Here is a 15,064-nt window from a genome sequence, read left to right on the forward strand (position 1 = left end):
TCAGACTGGTGGTGGTGTGGAGGATATTTTCTTGACACACTTTGGGCCCATTAGTACCAATTGAGCATTGTGTCAATGCCACAGCCTACCTGAGTAATGTTGCTGGCCGTGTCCATCCCTTTATGACGACAGTGTACCCATCTTCTGATGGCTACTTCCAGCAGGATAACACACCATGTCATAAAGCGTGAATCATCTCAGACTGCTTTCTTGAACATGACAATGGGTTCACTGTACTCAAATGGCCTCCACAGTCACCATATGTCAATCCAATAGAGCACCTTTGGGATGTGGTGGAATGGGAGATTCACATACTGGATGTGCAGCCAACAAATCTGCAGCAACTGTGTGATGCTGTCATGTCAATATGGAGCAAAATCTCTGAGGAATATTTCCAGTACCTTGTTGAATCTATGCCACAAAGGATTATGGCTGTTCTGAAGGCAAATGTGGGTCCAACCTGGTACTAGTAAGGTGTACCTAATAAAGTGGCCGGTGAGTGCTTGTCAAAATGAAGAAAGCCTCATTTTAATACACATCTGAATAACCATTTAGGCCTAAGTATTTGATAATAGGTGGATCATTTGCAGTGTTGCTAAAAATATTAAACAGCCATTCATTAGTCAAATGCTCATATAATGTATGATTTTAATTGGTGAGAATGCAGTTGAATGATGACGGCCTACAGAAGTGTATATTGTAGACTATTTTCAGTATCAGCAAAGCTAAGAGTTGCTGTAGATGTTGCTAGTGCTGCACTGCCACCTCATGAATAAAATTCCAGCATTGTTTGTTGATTTCTGAGGAGTTTTTAAACCATTTGAAATTTATAGTGAATTTATAATACAAGTTTAATTGTAAACACCAGTGCAGTGGTTCACTAAGAAATACAGTTGTTAGTTATAAAAAAAGTTTGTCATTTTAGCCGATAAGATTCATATTTTGAAACGGTCTTTTATCTTGTCGTGATCCATTTCTATCAGTTTGTCTCTCTTTTTATGGTTTAATAATTAAGGGTTTATTTGTTACAACAGATGTGTAGCAATACGATTTAAAGACAGGAAGGCCTCAATGTAAATGATATTGCGCCATCTACTGGTAAAAGATTAAATAAAAAGATGCTATATAGTTGTTACTACACTATTCTTGTGATGCTGTTTTTAATCTGATACAAGCAGTATTATGCTGCAATGACAAAGTTATCTGATATAATTAAATAAGGTATTTTACAGAAATCTTAAAGGAAGTTTATTTTAGATGTTTTAAACATTTCAGATTATAAAAAATATTGATTTTATAAGCTATTGTAATTTATAAACTATTAAACACTTTTTTAAAAAAAAGTTTAGATGTGCATACAATGTATATGGTCTAATCCCAATTCTATTTTTGTACCCCTACCCTTTCCCTTTGGCCCTTGAAACAGAGTGTGAAGGGGAAGGGCTTAAAATTTTACCCCTAAGAAATGGGACAGAACTACAACACCTGCACTCATCATCATACGTCTTCAAGATCTCTTGCTTCATATGAGATCGATGATCACAAGATTGACGATATTCCAGTTATGTTATTTTTTGGCAATTATCTACAGGAAATCACGGAAGGCATATATTATGTCATAATGATATAATGCGGCAATAAGATCATAACTATACTGTGCATTTACACCGTGGCCATATTCATCAATGTAAACACGCGAAAACCATCAATAGCATTATAGCAGACACTGTAAAAAGCTCATTCTCCTACGCCTTCAAGCTGAAAACAATTGGGACACCCGTACTAGGGGTGAGGGGAAGGACTAAGGGACGGAGAAGGCGTAGGATTTGGATTGGGCAGTCAGAATTATTAGCCCCCCTGTATATTTTTTCACCCAAACTCTGTTTAACTGAAAGTTTTTTTTTTCAACACATTTCTAAACAAAATAGTTTTAATAACTCATCTCTAATAACGTATTTATTATATCTTTGCCATGATGACAGTAAATAATATTTGACTAGATATTTTCAAGACACTTCTATACAGCTTAAAGTGACATTTAAAGGCGTAAATAGGCTAATTAGGCAAGTGAGATTAATTAGGCAAGTGATTGTATAATGATGGTACAGTCAAAAAAAAATAATAATTGCTTAAGGGGGCTAATAATTTTGACCTTAAAATGCTTTTAAATAAATTAAAAACTGCTTTTATTCTAGCCGAAAGAAAACAAATAAGACTTTCTCCAGAAGAAAAAGTATTATAGGAAATACTGTGAAAAAATCCTTGCTCTGTTAAACATCATTTGGGAAATATTTGAAAAAGGACTATATATAATTAATTACAGTTAACAATATTATATTCGCATCACAGCCAATAAAATGAAGTGTTACCATAATCATGAAAACATCATGCACATGAGAACCAGTTATCTGTGATACAAAACAATAAAATTAATTAATAAAAGTCCTGTTAACACTGTTTTAATCAATGAAGATTATTAGAAAAGGAGCCCTACAGTATTGTTTGTGAAGCTTGAATAAATAATTCATATATTAACTGCCCACAAAAGTGTTTTCTGGGATTCTGGATGGTCAAGTATGCCATTTTTTTGTTAAATTAATATTAAAACCCAACAGACACCTCCTCCATAATATTTCATGTTGTAAAAACTCATAGATCTATCTATAGCCAAAACTGTCAGTTGAAGAGGCGTGGTTAATTATGCTAGCCACGCCCAATACATCAGACAGACGTAAATCTGACGATTTAACTAAAAACAATAAAGAGCAAGTGCATTCATGAAATTTAGAGTTTTATAGGGGGTTTGGATGGAGAAAAACTACAAGTTCACAAAAAATTGAGACCTCCGATCTGTTCAGAAATATTATGTGGGATAAAGTAATTACTACTTTACAAAATGTTTAAAGCAAAAAAGTTTTAAAACTGTGTTATTTTAAAAGGACTTTGTAAATATTATTTAATTTGATAATTTGCCTCTTTACTGTTTTTTTTAGCCTATCTTATTTTATTATTAATTTTACTTGTTTACTATTGTACTTGATGTCATCCATTGTTATGATTAATAGGCCCATGTTTGTATTGTTAAAACACAATAAAAAATAATAATAGGCCTAAAAAATAACTAAAAAATAAAGAGGAAGTGCGTTTTTAGATTATTATTATTTTTTTTAGATTACAATGGAAAACTATTTTCTTTTCTTAATGACATGCAAGAATTGTTCACAAAACTAGCAATATGAGCTAACAACAACATATGGGTTTGAGTTCATACTTTCACAAAGGGAATATTAGAGGGTGAATTTTCTTAAGCCTGGACTGAACAAAAGCAGAATAAGAATTCAATGTATTTTCATCACAACAACAGCTCTGTGACACATGCTACGAAGCTTTAATGTTGTGTTCTGAACATAGTGCCGATAAATGTGTCGTCAGTGTGATGTCATTGACTCACTCAATTGACTCTCCTCTTCCGTTGGCCGTCGTGTTAAAGGCTGTTTGGCAGAAAACTTCAAACACAAATGTGTGTCTGCGTGTGTACGGAAAAACCATACAGCGGCCTCAGAGTAATCACAACAATCTGAAAGCCAAAGAAATTAGAAAAAATGGCTGTTTGATATGAAAAACCCATGTAGCAGGAAACTGTCGTCTGTTCCCATGAAGCTTTCACAAACGTGCTGAACTCCCAGAAGGCCTCGGCGACCGGAAAAATGTGAGTTGAAAAGTTATTCTGAGAAACAAAATCGTCTAATTAGATTAAAAGTCATTTTAAACGCAAACTATTGTGTTTGTGGTACTTGTATTAAGATATTTACTATCACACGTTGAGTTTTCTGAGGTGAAAAACATCCATTCGCTGCAGATTTAAAGGGATAGTTCATCTAAAAACGAAAACTTGATTTGACTAACCCGTCACATATTCAAAACCTATTTGAGTTTCTTCTGTTTAACACACAATGCGTTATTTTAAAGAAAGCTGGTACCCATTCACTTCTAAAGTAAATTTACTTTACCTACCATCAACCAACATTTGTCAAAATATCTTATTTTTTGTGCAGAAAAATGTCAGGCATAGGTGTCAAATCCAGTTACTGCACAGTTTAGTTCCAACCCTGCTTCAACACACCTGTGGGTTTCAAACAAACCTGAATGACTCAATTTGTTTGATCAGTGTTTAATTTGGGTTAAAGCTAAACTGTGCAGAGCTGTGGCCCTCCAGGAACTGAGTTTAACACCTGTGTAAGGTTTAAAACCACACAAGTGAGAGCAAATGGTGAGGTAATTTAATTTTTTGGGCAAACTATCCCTTCAAGGACTCAATAAGCATGAATTCTACTGAAGACGAAGATTTTACATGTCTTTCACAGCAGAATTTGACATTAGTTTGCAGCTAGAGCATCTGAGGACAGTGGTTTTGATTGATTGATTGGTTTATTGCTTTACTGAAGTGCTTTCATGTAACATATGAAGCTCAGATACTGAATAAACAAACTGGATTTCAGAACTACTTAATGTTCATATCAAACGTAAGCATGTGAACAAATTTTTTTTTATTTATACTGTATTTTGAATGGCAAATGCCAGGTTAGTAACAAAGTAAAATCATATAATAAACCTTATTTTTGCATTATGAAATTAAAGTATAATTAAAGCTTAAATGAAAATGGGCTTCCTTGACATTGGAAATTAAATTAATTTGCCAAGGTAGCCCATTTAAATTTGATCTTAATCTAATTTGATCTGATCTATAAAATTAAACATAATTATTTATTAGTTTTTTTTTTCAGCTTACTCCCTTTATTAATCTGGGGTTGCCACAGCGGAATGAACCGCCAACTTCTTATCCAGCAAATGTTTTTACACAGCTGATGCCCTTCCAGCTGCAACCCATCACTGGGAGTGGGAAATAAACATAATTAATACCAAAATTAATCATTAAAAAAAAACTAAACAACCTAAAACATAACCTATGAAAATAATTTTAACAAAATAAAAGAGAATATAAGTCATAATAAAAGATCCAAACTATTAATAAAACTACCAGCGTATATCAGCGATACCAAAATAAAAATTTCAACCGATGTGCAAGAATATTAACACACTTTTTCCAGGATTTAAAATCATGTCGGCTGCAAAACAGCTAGATTCTAGCTAATATTCTCTTCAAATGTGTTTGAGCTATTTGAAAATAATAAAACTATTTAATATTTATACAATCTTAAAGAGTGATCAAAATCTCCTAACCTTTGCTCCAAACACATTCTGAGGCCAATATATCTGTAATATTAAAGTTTAATTATATCATGTTCTGGAAAACTACATTTCTTCATGTGTGCACTAGATTTAAATCAAACTGTCCACTGTAGATCTTTTATTGAGAGTGCATGTTGTGTGAATAAATGAAGAAAGAGCGCCCTCTAGTGACTGATTGCTATATTATGTACTGCATTAACAACACATGGAATATGATTTCAAACCATTTATTGCCACATAATTAATGAACAAAAGTCAATAAAACAGTAGCAAGGCACTAGATGTGGATCATGTTGCTCTTTTTATCAAGACCGATTGGCAAGTGATCCAGTATTTCACTTCCCATTGAAAAGTTGTGTATCTGATCACTTTAATTAGCTTACATTCCTGATTTTGTACATTAACATGATGCATGAACAGTCTTTTGAGGACTATTGACTCATTTCATTGACAAGTTGTGTAACTTGAACTTGAATATAAAAGCCTAGTAATCTTCATTTCTGTTATTTGTGTTTGTAGAATCCCTCGCCAGTTTTCTTGCCCAGCTTCCCCTCTGACACCAGTTTGTTGAGCAGGGGACTGGGGGCAAACAAGGGGTTATCGGGGTCCTTGGCATGCCAACCTGCACAAACCCAGAGTTGAAATTAGCATAAAACTGTTACAGTGCATCAGATATAAAGGTAAGCTCAACTAATAAAGCCCACCATCAATAATGAACTTTGAAGTATCCAATCCGACATAGTCCAGAAGCTCAAACGGACCCATAGGATAACCAGCGCCAAGCTTCATAGCCACGTCTATGTCTTCCTTCGAACCATGACCTGCGTGAAAAATGGAAGGACCGACATTTTTTGAAATGCATTCAGCAACCCAGGATTGCCACTCCCAGAAAAAATCTCTGACTTTCACTGATTTTAGAAAAATACTTTTGCGTAGTATTAAAATAATTCAACCTTGAATATTATTTCTCATGACATTAAAAAGCCATTATTAGAGTAACGATGGAAATAAATGAAAAGAAAGAAGAGTAGCCAGTTTCTGAAGTAATCAATTTGTAGACAATAGTGGTTAGATCACACTACGGATTAGATCACACTACGTTTTATGAATCCCGGATTAGATCATTTTTTGAATCAGCAAAAAAGGGAGGACACAAATGTCATTTGCTTTCCATTTATACAAAAATAATACTTTATGACCTGTTTACATTGAGTGGTACGGTACGGTTCATTTTTGTACGCTTTTATGGCCAATTCCACTTTAAAAAAAGCGTATTGAACCAAACTGTACCGTACCACTTTTTCGGCACCTTTTCAAAAGGGTACCAAATGGGAGAAAGGGTACCAAAAGGTGGCTACATGTGCAGCTGAACGCTGATTGGATACAGAGATACGTCACAAGCTCATGGAGCTACACAGAACGTAAACAAAGGAACCGCCATGTTTTTTTAAATGCAAAGCTGGGACATAACATTGAAATACTATATGCATGTAATAACGAGCCATGGATGACCCTGGCTCAAACAAACCTTGTCGTCGTCTCAACTAACAGACACAAAGCCAAGAAGAAAAATCTGCCGTGTCCCGTTGTTGTTTTACGAGCCTGTCTAAAAATGCGAGCGGTATTCGCTTTCTTCCGGGAGCTTGCGATCGCTTCTATATTTGATATAACGAACTTCTTGAGCTGATGATAATAACGTGTGTGTGATTATTGAAGTGTCTCCGTCATCTGATACATTCAGAAAAAACGGACAAGCGCGAGAGTGAAGCGGGAGTGAAACGCGGAAAAAAAGAGAAGCCGTCAAAACACAGGAGCAAAATTGTTTTAGCAACCTAAATCATGAACAAACTGCCATGTTTATCTTCGTCTTGTGGATTATTATGAACTGGGAATGACAAATTTACTCTCTAACAGAGCTTACATGTGCTGGTGAAGATTACAGACTTAGATGAGAGGTTTGGCTGACTAAGGGCTATATTGCGTGCGTTTTTAAACTCAGATAAGTACTAAATGTTTGCTCAGTGTAATTTTTCTGTAATTAATAACATATCGGAGACCGTAATGGGCTGTATGTGTTCATATATGTTGCATTTATGTATTATTTTATATAATTCCAGATGTAACAGTAGCCTTTTTCGCACTGTCATTGATCTGCAGTTATAATAAAATCATGTTCATAGAAAAGTTAGTAATAAACATTTATAAACAAGTATTTATGTGTATAAAGCATCTGTTGTATGAGAAGTGCTGCTCATTATGATATGTGAACGACCCATACAGCTTTACTTTAGACATTTATTTGAGCGAGCATGATGTCGACTTAAACTTTGTCAAACACCAAGCCCACCAAAAGGTTACCCTTTGTGGTGGAAACGCAAGCCTGATAAAGGTGACCCATACCGACCCGAACCGCACCGTACTATACCAGTCAGTGGAAACGAGGCATTAGAAACTATTGGTTTTAAAAGATTTTGGAATCTGTAATTTTAATAAAATAAAAAAAACAAGAAATAAAGGAAAATATTCAATACGAAAAATGATCTTTGCTACTGTTGCTGATAATGCTAAATATAGAAATCTAACAGATAACTAGATAACTGACCAACAAAAATACATTAAAATAACTAATAAATTATACCAAACGAAATTTGTTTTAAAAAGATAATTTTTCAGACGCAAAATAATGTTTCAGACATGCTTTCAGTTTCTCCATTTCACTCGTGTTTCGTAGGTTGTAGGTTGCTAGGCGATTTGGGATCGGATGAAAAAAATGGTATCGGTGCATGCCTAGATGCTATTGTCCATCGCGATGTTTCACATTAGACATTGTACGATGCCAGATTGGTCGACATCGGCCAACCCTGTTCAGCATCTTTCCAGTTCGGACTTTAAAACGACAAACCGATATTCAAAGACTAAGACCAAGCTCGGTCCTGGAGGGCTGGTGCCATTCAAAGTTTAGTTCCAACCCCATCAGACACACCTGGGCTAGCTAATCAAGCTCTTATAGGCTTTCTAAAAACATCCATGCAGGTCTGTTGAGGCAAGTTAGAGCTAAAATCTGCATGACACTGGCCCTCCAGGACAGAGTTTGGACACCCCTGACCCAAAAAAATGAGACCTTTTCATGATATTCCAAAAATGTCATGACCCATGAGAACCCTGCAACCTTGAATTCTTGTACCTCTTTCGTGTAACCGAACAGCCTCCAGCATGTAAGGAACCAGCAGACGATTCACTATAAAACCTGGAGTGTCCTGAGAAGAAATAAATAATAATACTAAGTGATAAATAACACTAAAGTGTGCACACATGGATTACACAATACTTACTTTGCATGAGACGGGATGCTTCCCCAAAGCTTTGCTAAACTCGAGGAGGGCGTCAAATGTCTGTTGGCTTGTTGCCGGAGTTTTAATCACCTAAGATGAGAAAAAGAATGAAAGTATTTGCGTTTATTAATATATTTCTTCTTAAATATGGAAGGTTGTGTTGTTATTAAATTTTTAAATGCAGTCAAAGTACCTCCACTAGCTTCATCATTGGGACGGGGTTAAAAAAATGCAGACCGCCAAAGCGATCTAATCTGGCGGTGCAGCTGGCAATGTCTGCGATGGGCAAAGAGGACGTGTTGCTTGCGAATATGGTGTGTCTGAAGAGAGAACAAACATATTACTGGCCTGTCTTTACCATAGATTTTTTAAACCATACGCAAGGTTTAGTGTCTGTACTATTATGATTAAGAGCTAGGTTCCCACTCTTTCATGAACAACAGATTAAAGGACTTTTTCCAAGTACCAGTAATTATAAATCAAGCACTTATGTAATTCACACCGCCAGCATACTCATTAGGCATATGCAGTACGTCAGAATGACACATTCTGATTGGTCAATCTGTGCCAAATGTTTTGGCCAAATGGCTTTCCTCTCAAAACATACAATTTAATTAATTTCAGGTTTATGTACTTATTTATTTGTAGAGGTGTGCCAAAAAAATGCTTCAGAAATAGATTCTGCATCATTTATAAGTTATTTAAAATGCATTGTTGTTCACTTTTGAATCAATTCTTAGCTTAATTTAACAGCAGATGGCACTTTAGGCAAATTTTTTACTTCAAATGGCCCTCTAGGCTAGTTTTTAACAGCAGATGGCGCTCTCCAGACTGGCTTTAAACAGCAGATGGTGTTGTAAGCTAATTTTTATTAGCAAGTGGTGCTCTAGGCTAGTTTTAATGGCAGATAATCCCCCTCCAGGCTAATTTTTTAATAGCAGATGGCACACTAGGCTAGTTTTAACATCAAATAGCCCTCTAGGCTAGTTTTTAACAGCAGATGGCGCTCTCCAGTCTGGCTTTAAACAGCAGATGGTGTTGTAAGGTAGTTTTTATTAGCAAGTGGTGCTCTAGGCTAGTTTTTAATGGCAGATAGTCCCCCTCCAGGCTAGTTTTTTTAACAGCAGATGGCACGCTAGGCTAGTTTTTAACATCAAATGGCCCTCTAGGCTAATTTTTTTTATAGCAGGTGGCGCTCTAGGCTAGTTTTTAACATCAAAAGGCCCTCTAGGCTAGTTTTTAATAGCAGGTGGCACTCTAGGCTAAATTTTATCGACAGGTGGCACGATATAGGCTAGTTTTTAACAGCAGGTGGGGCTGTAAGCTAGTTTTTAACAGCAGATGATGCTCTTGGCTAGTTTTTAGAAGAAAATGGCGCTCTAGGCTAGTTTTTAACAGCAGATGATGCTGTAGGCTAGTTTTTAACAGCAGATGATGCTCTATGCTAGTTTTTAACAGCAGATGATGCTGTAGGCTAGTTTTTAACAGCAGATGATGCTGTAGGGTAGTTTTTTTAAAAAAGGCGCTCTAGGCTAGTTTTTAACAGCAGATGATGCTGTAGGCTAGTTTTTAACAGCAGATGATGCTGTAGGCTAGTTTTTAACAGCAGATGATGCTCTAGGCTAGTTTTTAACAGCAGATGATGCTCTAGGCTAGTTTTTAACAGCAGATGATGCTGTAGGCTAGTTTTTAACAGCAGATGATGCTCTAGGCTAGTTTTTAACAGCAGATGATGCTCTAGGCTAGTTTAACAGCAGATGATGCTGTAGGCTAGTTTTTAACAGCAGATGATGCTCTAGGCTAGTTTAACAGCAGATGATGCTGTAGGCTAGTTTTTAACAGCAGATGATGCTCTAGGCTAGTTTTTAACAGCAGATGATGCTCTAGGCTAGTTTTTAACAGCAGATGATGCTCTAGGCTAGTTTTTAACAGCAGATGATGCTCTAGGCTAGTTTTTAACAGCAGATGATGCTGTAGGCTAGTTTTTAACAGCAGATGATGCTGTACGCTAGTTTTTAACAGCAGATGATGCTTTACGCTAGTTTTTAACAGAAGATAGCACAGTAAGCTAGTTTTAACAGCAAATGGTGCTCTAGGATAGTTTTGTCAACCATACACTAACATGCTATTAAGAAAGAGTGTTTGTGTGTGGGAGCAAAGTACAGCTTTTTATAAAGCACACGGCTCCATCTGCTGTAATAAGCTAAGCTATTCAAGAGAGAATAGTGATGCATTTTGTCCCAGAACTGACTATTTTTCACCACAGCTTTTTTTTTTTTACTTGCAAGGTGTTATGTAGCAGAACATTACTATACGAGCTGAAAAGCATGTTTTTCCTACTCTGGGGCCACTTTATCCAGAGCACCAAACAGGTCTTGTTTGACTTTGAGGTTTTCCACAATAGCCTCCACCACCAGGTCAGTGCCATGAACGACAGACGCAGCGTCTGTGCTTGTAGATACATTCTTCAGGACTTTCTGAACAAACGCCTCGCCATCCTACAGAAACAAAGCCACAGTTATTTTTGCATGATTTATTGAATGAAAGCTCCCATGAAATAGCTAGACTCTTGCAGTATGTTTGGACTCTATTGCAGCTTTCAAATTAGAATGATACATTTTAACAGAGTTTAAATGGGGAAAAAGGCAGATTTGGAGAAGAAAAGATTACAACTAGTTTCTGCAACTGCCCCCTAAAATATTTCCAATTTCCTCAGTTTTCTGCATCAGACATTCAGCAAGTCTATTGGTATGAACATTTTTGTGACTAACCTCTGGTTTTTCTGCAAATTTCTTCTTCGCTACTCTCTTCAGACTATTCTCAATCCCCTTCGCAGATTTATTCAGTATGTCTGCAGAAGTGTCCACCAACACCACTGAATGTCCTGTGGAGGCAGCGACCTGAAAAAAAGAAATACTAGACACTGAATGGACATTTCACCAATTAAAAAAGCATAATCTATCATGCATAAACACATGCAATTATCACCAACTTCTAATGTCTCAAGACTAAACAAACAGCGCTCATGTGAGTGTACAAAACACAAGGCAAAAAAGCCTCTTCATAAATAAATAAATAAGCTCAGACTTTATTTTGGGATTACAAATTAGTTTGCTGTTGAATTTCCAATAAAACACCAGTTTAAAAGGTTCTTTTTTTGAGATTTTACCAGATGTGTGTGTGTTGAGCATCATTTAAGACGATGTTGGCACCTGTTAGCTTTAATTGCGGGAAAAACTGAATAATTTGGAGCTTTTGTCAGCTAATTTCATCTTCTGGGTTTAAAATCATTTTTGGGGCAGGACCAAAATCATTGTGGTGGCGCGAATCTGCGTCGGTGTCTCATTATTCATAACGGAGTTTTCTTATCCTATGAGAAGACGCTGCTGCTTAATTATTCATCAGAGCACGTGATTTCCGAAGGCAAAGCAGACCTGCCAAGCTGTGACCCAATGACTGGGTGAGACCGTGTCTGCATGGCACGGGACGTATGTGTTTGTTTCCAGGATCCACTGGGTTTGTTGCACGTTTTTTCCCTTGATTCTGTCAGGGTAGATACAGCAAAGCTGTTGGTTTGCGGCAAGCATTTTTGTCAAGAGAGCTGTACGAGAATTGGAGAATGGCGGACTTTGTCTTTAATTAGTTGTTCATTACCATTCAGACAAATTGCCTAGATCCGTGCTGCTGTGTTCACCTATGTTTAAAATCCTCCAGATTACTGACAGGGTTAATGGCTGGAATAGACAGGGCAAGAGACCTGCTGCACTGCTATCCACTGTGTCTGCATTAAGACCTGGGGATTGAGGAGGAGAGAACTCTCTCATTTATAGCGTTTATATAAACACGATTATCTTTATAATGAAATAACAAATTGTGGTTATGTGTAAATGAAATGACGAATAACAAATGTAACAGGACATTAAATTACTTACTTTTTATTTCTTTGCATTTAACTTTGTAACACTATGAACTTGTGCATCTCCTCACGGTTTGGGTCTCATTTTGTGAGCCAGCTGACAACAGTTGATCACTCCCCTCCTTTTCCCCTGCTCTACCAGCCACGCCCACTCCTCTCTCTGCTCATAGAGCTTCAGCCCATCTAAGCATTTCTTGAAAAAATTCGGAGGTAGACTTGAACCAAAAGAGGGCGATTTTAAGACCCTTTAAGAACAAAACAACTTGGCTGAGCTCACAGAAATTGCAGATCAAATAAGACTGGAGTTTAATTTCATTTGTAACACTTTCTTTTGTGCAGTAGTGAAGAAAGTTAAACAGAAGTGGAAAACCTTGTGTCATAAATTAATACACAAGGAAAAATGTTTGATTGACTACTATTTCTGTGCAACAAGCAAGTCAGTTCTGCAGTGCCATCATGTGTACCAGCAGGGAATGTGTTCTTCTTTAGGCACAATCTAATGTCAGGGAGCGATGCCATTCTGCACGTTCACTCAGTTCATTGCCAGTGGAAAAAAAACACTTGGCATAAATGTCCTGAAAAATGCTGGCAATGTTTAGGTTTCCACTTAAAGGCACGGTTAACATGATTTTTATTTGCTCAATTTCTTCCCTCAAGTGGTTCCAAGCTGCTTTTCTTGTTAAACACAAGTGAAGATATTTTGAAGAAAGCTGCAAACCACCAGTAACCACCATTGACTTACATAGTTGCAGATTAATGCTTGCTGGTTAAGGTGCATAATGGTTGCAGGGTTTTACCATTTTTCAAAACCTCTTCTTTTGTGCTTTAGAAAGAGCGTCAAAGAGGTAAATGGTGAGGCATTGATGACCATTTTCATTTATGGGTGAAATATCCATTAAATTACTCCAGGTAGTTCTTCTTATGATAAAGCAACTTTGTTTGTATTAATTTTAAACAGTTTTCTTGCTTAAAAAAAATGAACTAGCCCATTTGCTTTATTATTAATAATAATAATAATAATAATAATAATAAATAATAAATCTGAATCAGATATAAAATGAAAATCAAGATTGGTGCTATTAAAACTAAACTTTAAACATTTCACATTGCACAGATTTGGTAGATGTCAGCGAGTACAAAAACAGATAGATTGTTAATCAGTATTAAAATCATTGGTGCAAAGCTGGTTTTAGACTTTCTCCTTAATAGTATAATTTCAGAAAAGTATTATTTGCAAATCCTAAACATTAGCAGCCAATGACTATCAAAGTAAAACACTATTCACAGTAAAATAAATGGTGCCAATGTTGTTTTGAAGACATACTTGCATGTGATTTTAGACCGAAAACTCAAAGTAGCGTGGTTAACAATAGTTTCACAAGTTTACACTGTCCAGAAATAAATGAATGTGCGAATGAAAAACCATCTATATCTCTATATTTTAACCATACTGTATAAAGAAGAGGATGTTCAAATGTATCCCCAAGGCATTTACTTTCCTGCAGAGTATAGCTGTTATCCCGTATCAAACACACCTGAGCAGAGTAAACAATGACTTGGATCAATAGAAAGATCACAGAGAAGCTAGCTTGATCAGATCCAAACTCTGCAGGCCATTGAAACCTTCAGGACAAGAAAGAAATCCTGATAGAAAGATGCAGGAATTATGGTAAATGAAACTATTTTACTATTTATTTAAAGCAGTATGCATTATTACTACACTCCGTGTTTTTATGAACTTGGACCTTTAATGTGTGCTGGGTAAGTGGGTGAAAGGTCACTTGGTTAAGTTTGCAGACATTGTCAACGTATCTTTAATATGCAACATATTACACAACATCATAGACATAAATTCATAATTGTCATTGCATTGGATATACTGTACATGCATCATAAAACTAATAGAAAGTGAACTTATTGAGTGATAGCATTAGCTTGTAGCCTGGCTAGCCAGTTCGCTAACGTTAGATCTCTGCCGCTGAATGCAGTTGCCGTGTTTCGTTTACGATAACTTACTTGTGCAATACCAGCGCCCATCAGCCCACCTCCAATAACCGTGACATGTTTAATAGTATGATGTAAAGCTTGTGAAGATGAGAAGCTTCTGCTGAACTGCCGAGTAACGAAAGCCATGGCCAGTGTTTCACTTCGTCAGGCCAGCCGCCAGTTCAAAATGAACTGTCATTCTAGCCGCCCAGGTACTTTTGTAGTCGCTCATACACTGCGAATTTCGGTAGAGCGCTAAAAACTTAACTGAACACAAATACTGTTGCTGCTAACGCATGTTTTTTTAATGATAAATCGGCTTCTATCACGGTCTGATGATAAAAAATTTAATCACAACGAACTGAATAATAAATTAATGCAACTAAAAAAAATGTAAGGCTGCTTTATTCGTGTTTACAAAATAAAAGCCCTTCAAATCTCACTGACGCCACTACTTTGTCAGTGTTCAAAAATATTTAAAGGGGTCTCTTATCTTATAATTTCATATCAGATTCACATAATTCTTGATCATTAGATCGTGGTGATAGAAGCCGATCTATCATGACAATCATGCGTTAGC

General features: G+C 36.4%; 2 protein-coding genes across 9 annotated transcripts in view; one reads left to right on the plus strand and one right to left on the minus strand.

Annotated features, from left to right (window-relative positions):
• The first annotated feature begins 3,444 nt into the window (after nt 1-3,444).
• gstcd (glutathione S-transferase, C-terminal domain containing) overlaps nt 3,445-15,064 on the plus strand; it is a 158,396-nt gene continuing 146,776 nt past the window's right edge. For all 7 annotated transcript variants that reach the window (XR_015475610.1, XR_015475612.1, XR_015475615.1 and 4 more), the window contains exons 1-2: nt 3,445-3,709; nt 5,770-5,930. The gene's annotated coding sequence lies outside the window, so the exon portion shown is untranslated. The remainder of the gene's footprint in view (nt 3,710-5,769; nt 5,931-15,064) is intronic.
• Nucleotides 5,462-14,678, minus strand: hadh (hydroxyacyl-CoA dehydrogenase). Of its 2 annotated transcripts, none has more exons than XR_015475713.1 (8): nt 14,515-14,678; nt 11,354-11,482; nt 10,923-11,080; nt 8,776-8,902; nt 8,583-8,672; nt 8,350-8,507; nt 5,955-8,191; nt 5,462-5,872 (listed from the first exon to the last, which is right to left on the minus strand). XR_015475713.1 is itself a non-coding variant. In NM_001003515.1 (8 exons), exons 1-8 carry the CDS (start codon nt 14,629-14,631, stop codon nt 5,754-5,756), a joined length of 930 nt encoding a protein of 309 aa, NP_001003515.1. In that variant the 5' UTR covers nt 14,632-14,659; the 3' UTR covers nt 5,464-5,753. The 2 variants fall into 2 exon arrangements, 1 of the variants encoding a protein (NP_001003515.1); NM_001003515.1 differs by having other exon boundaries at nt 5,464-5,872; nt 5,955-6,071; nt 8,435-8,507; nt 14,515-14,659.

Source organism: Danio rerio, chromosome 1 (assembly GCF_052040795.2).
Source record: "Danio rerio strain M-AB ecotype USA chromosome 1, GRCz13ab, whole genome shotgun sequence".
NCBI lineage: Eukaryota > Metazoa > Chordata > Actinopteri > Cypriniformes > Danionidae > Danio > Danio rerio.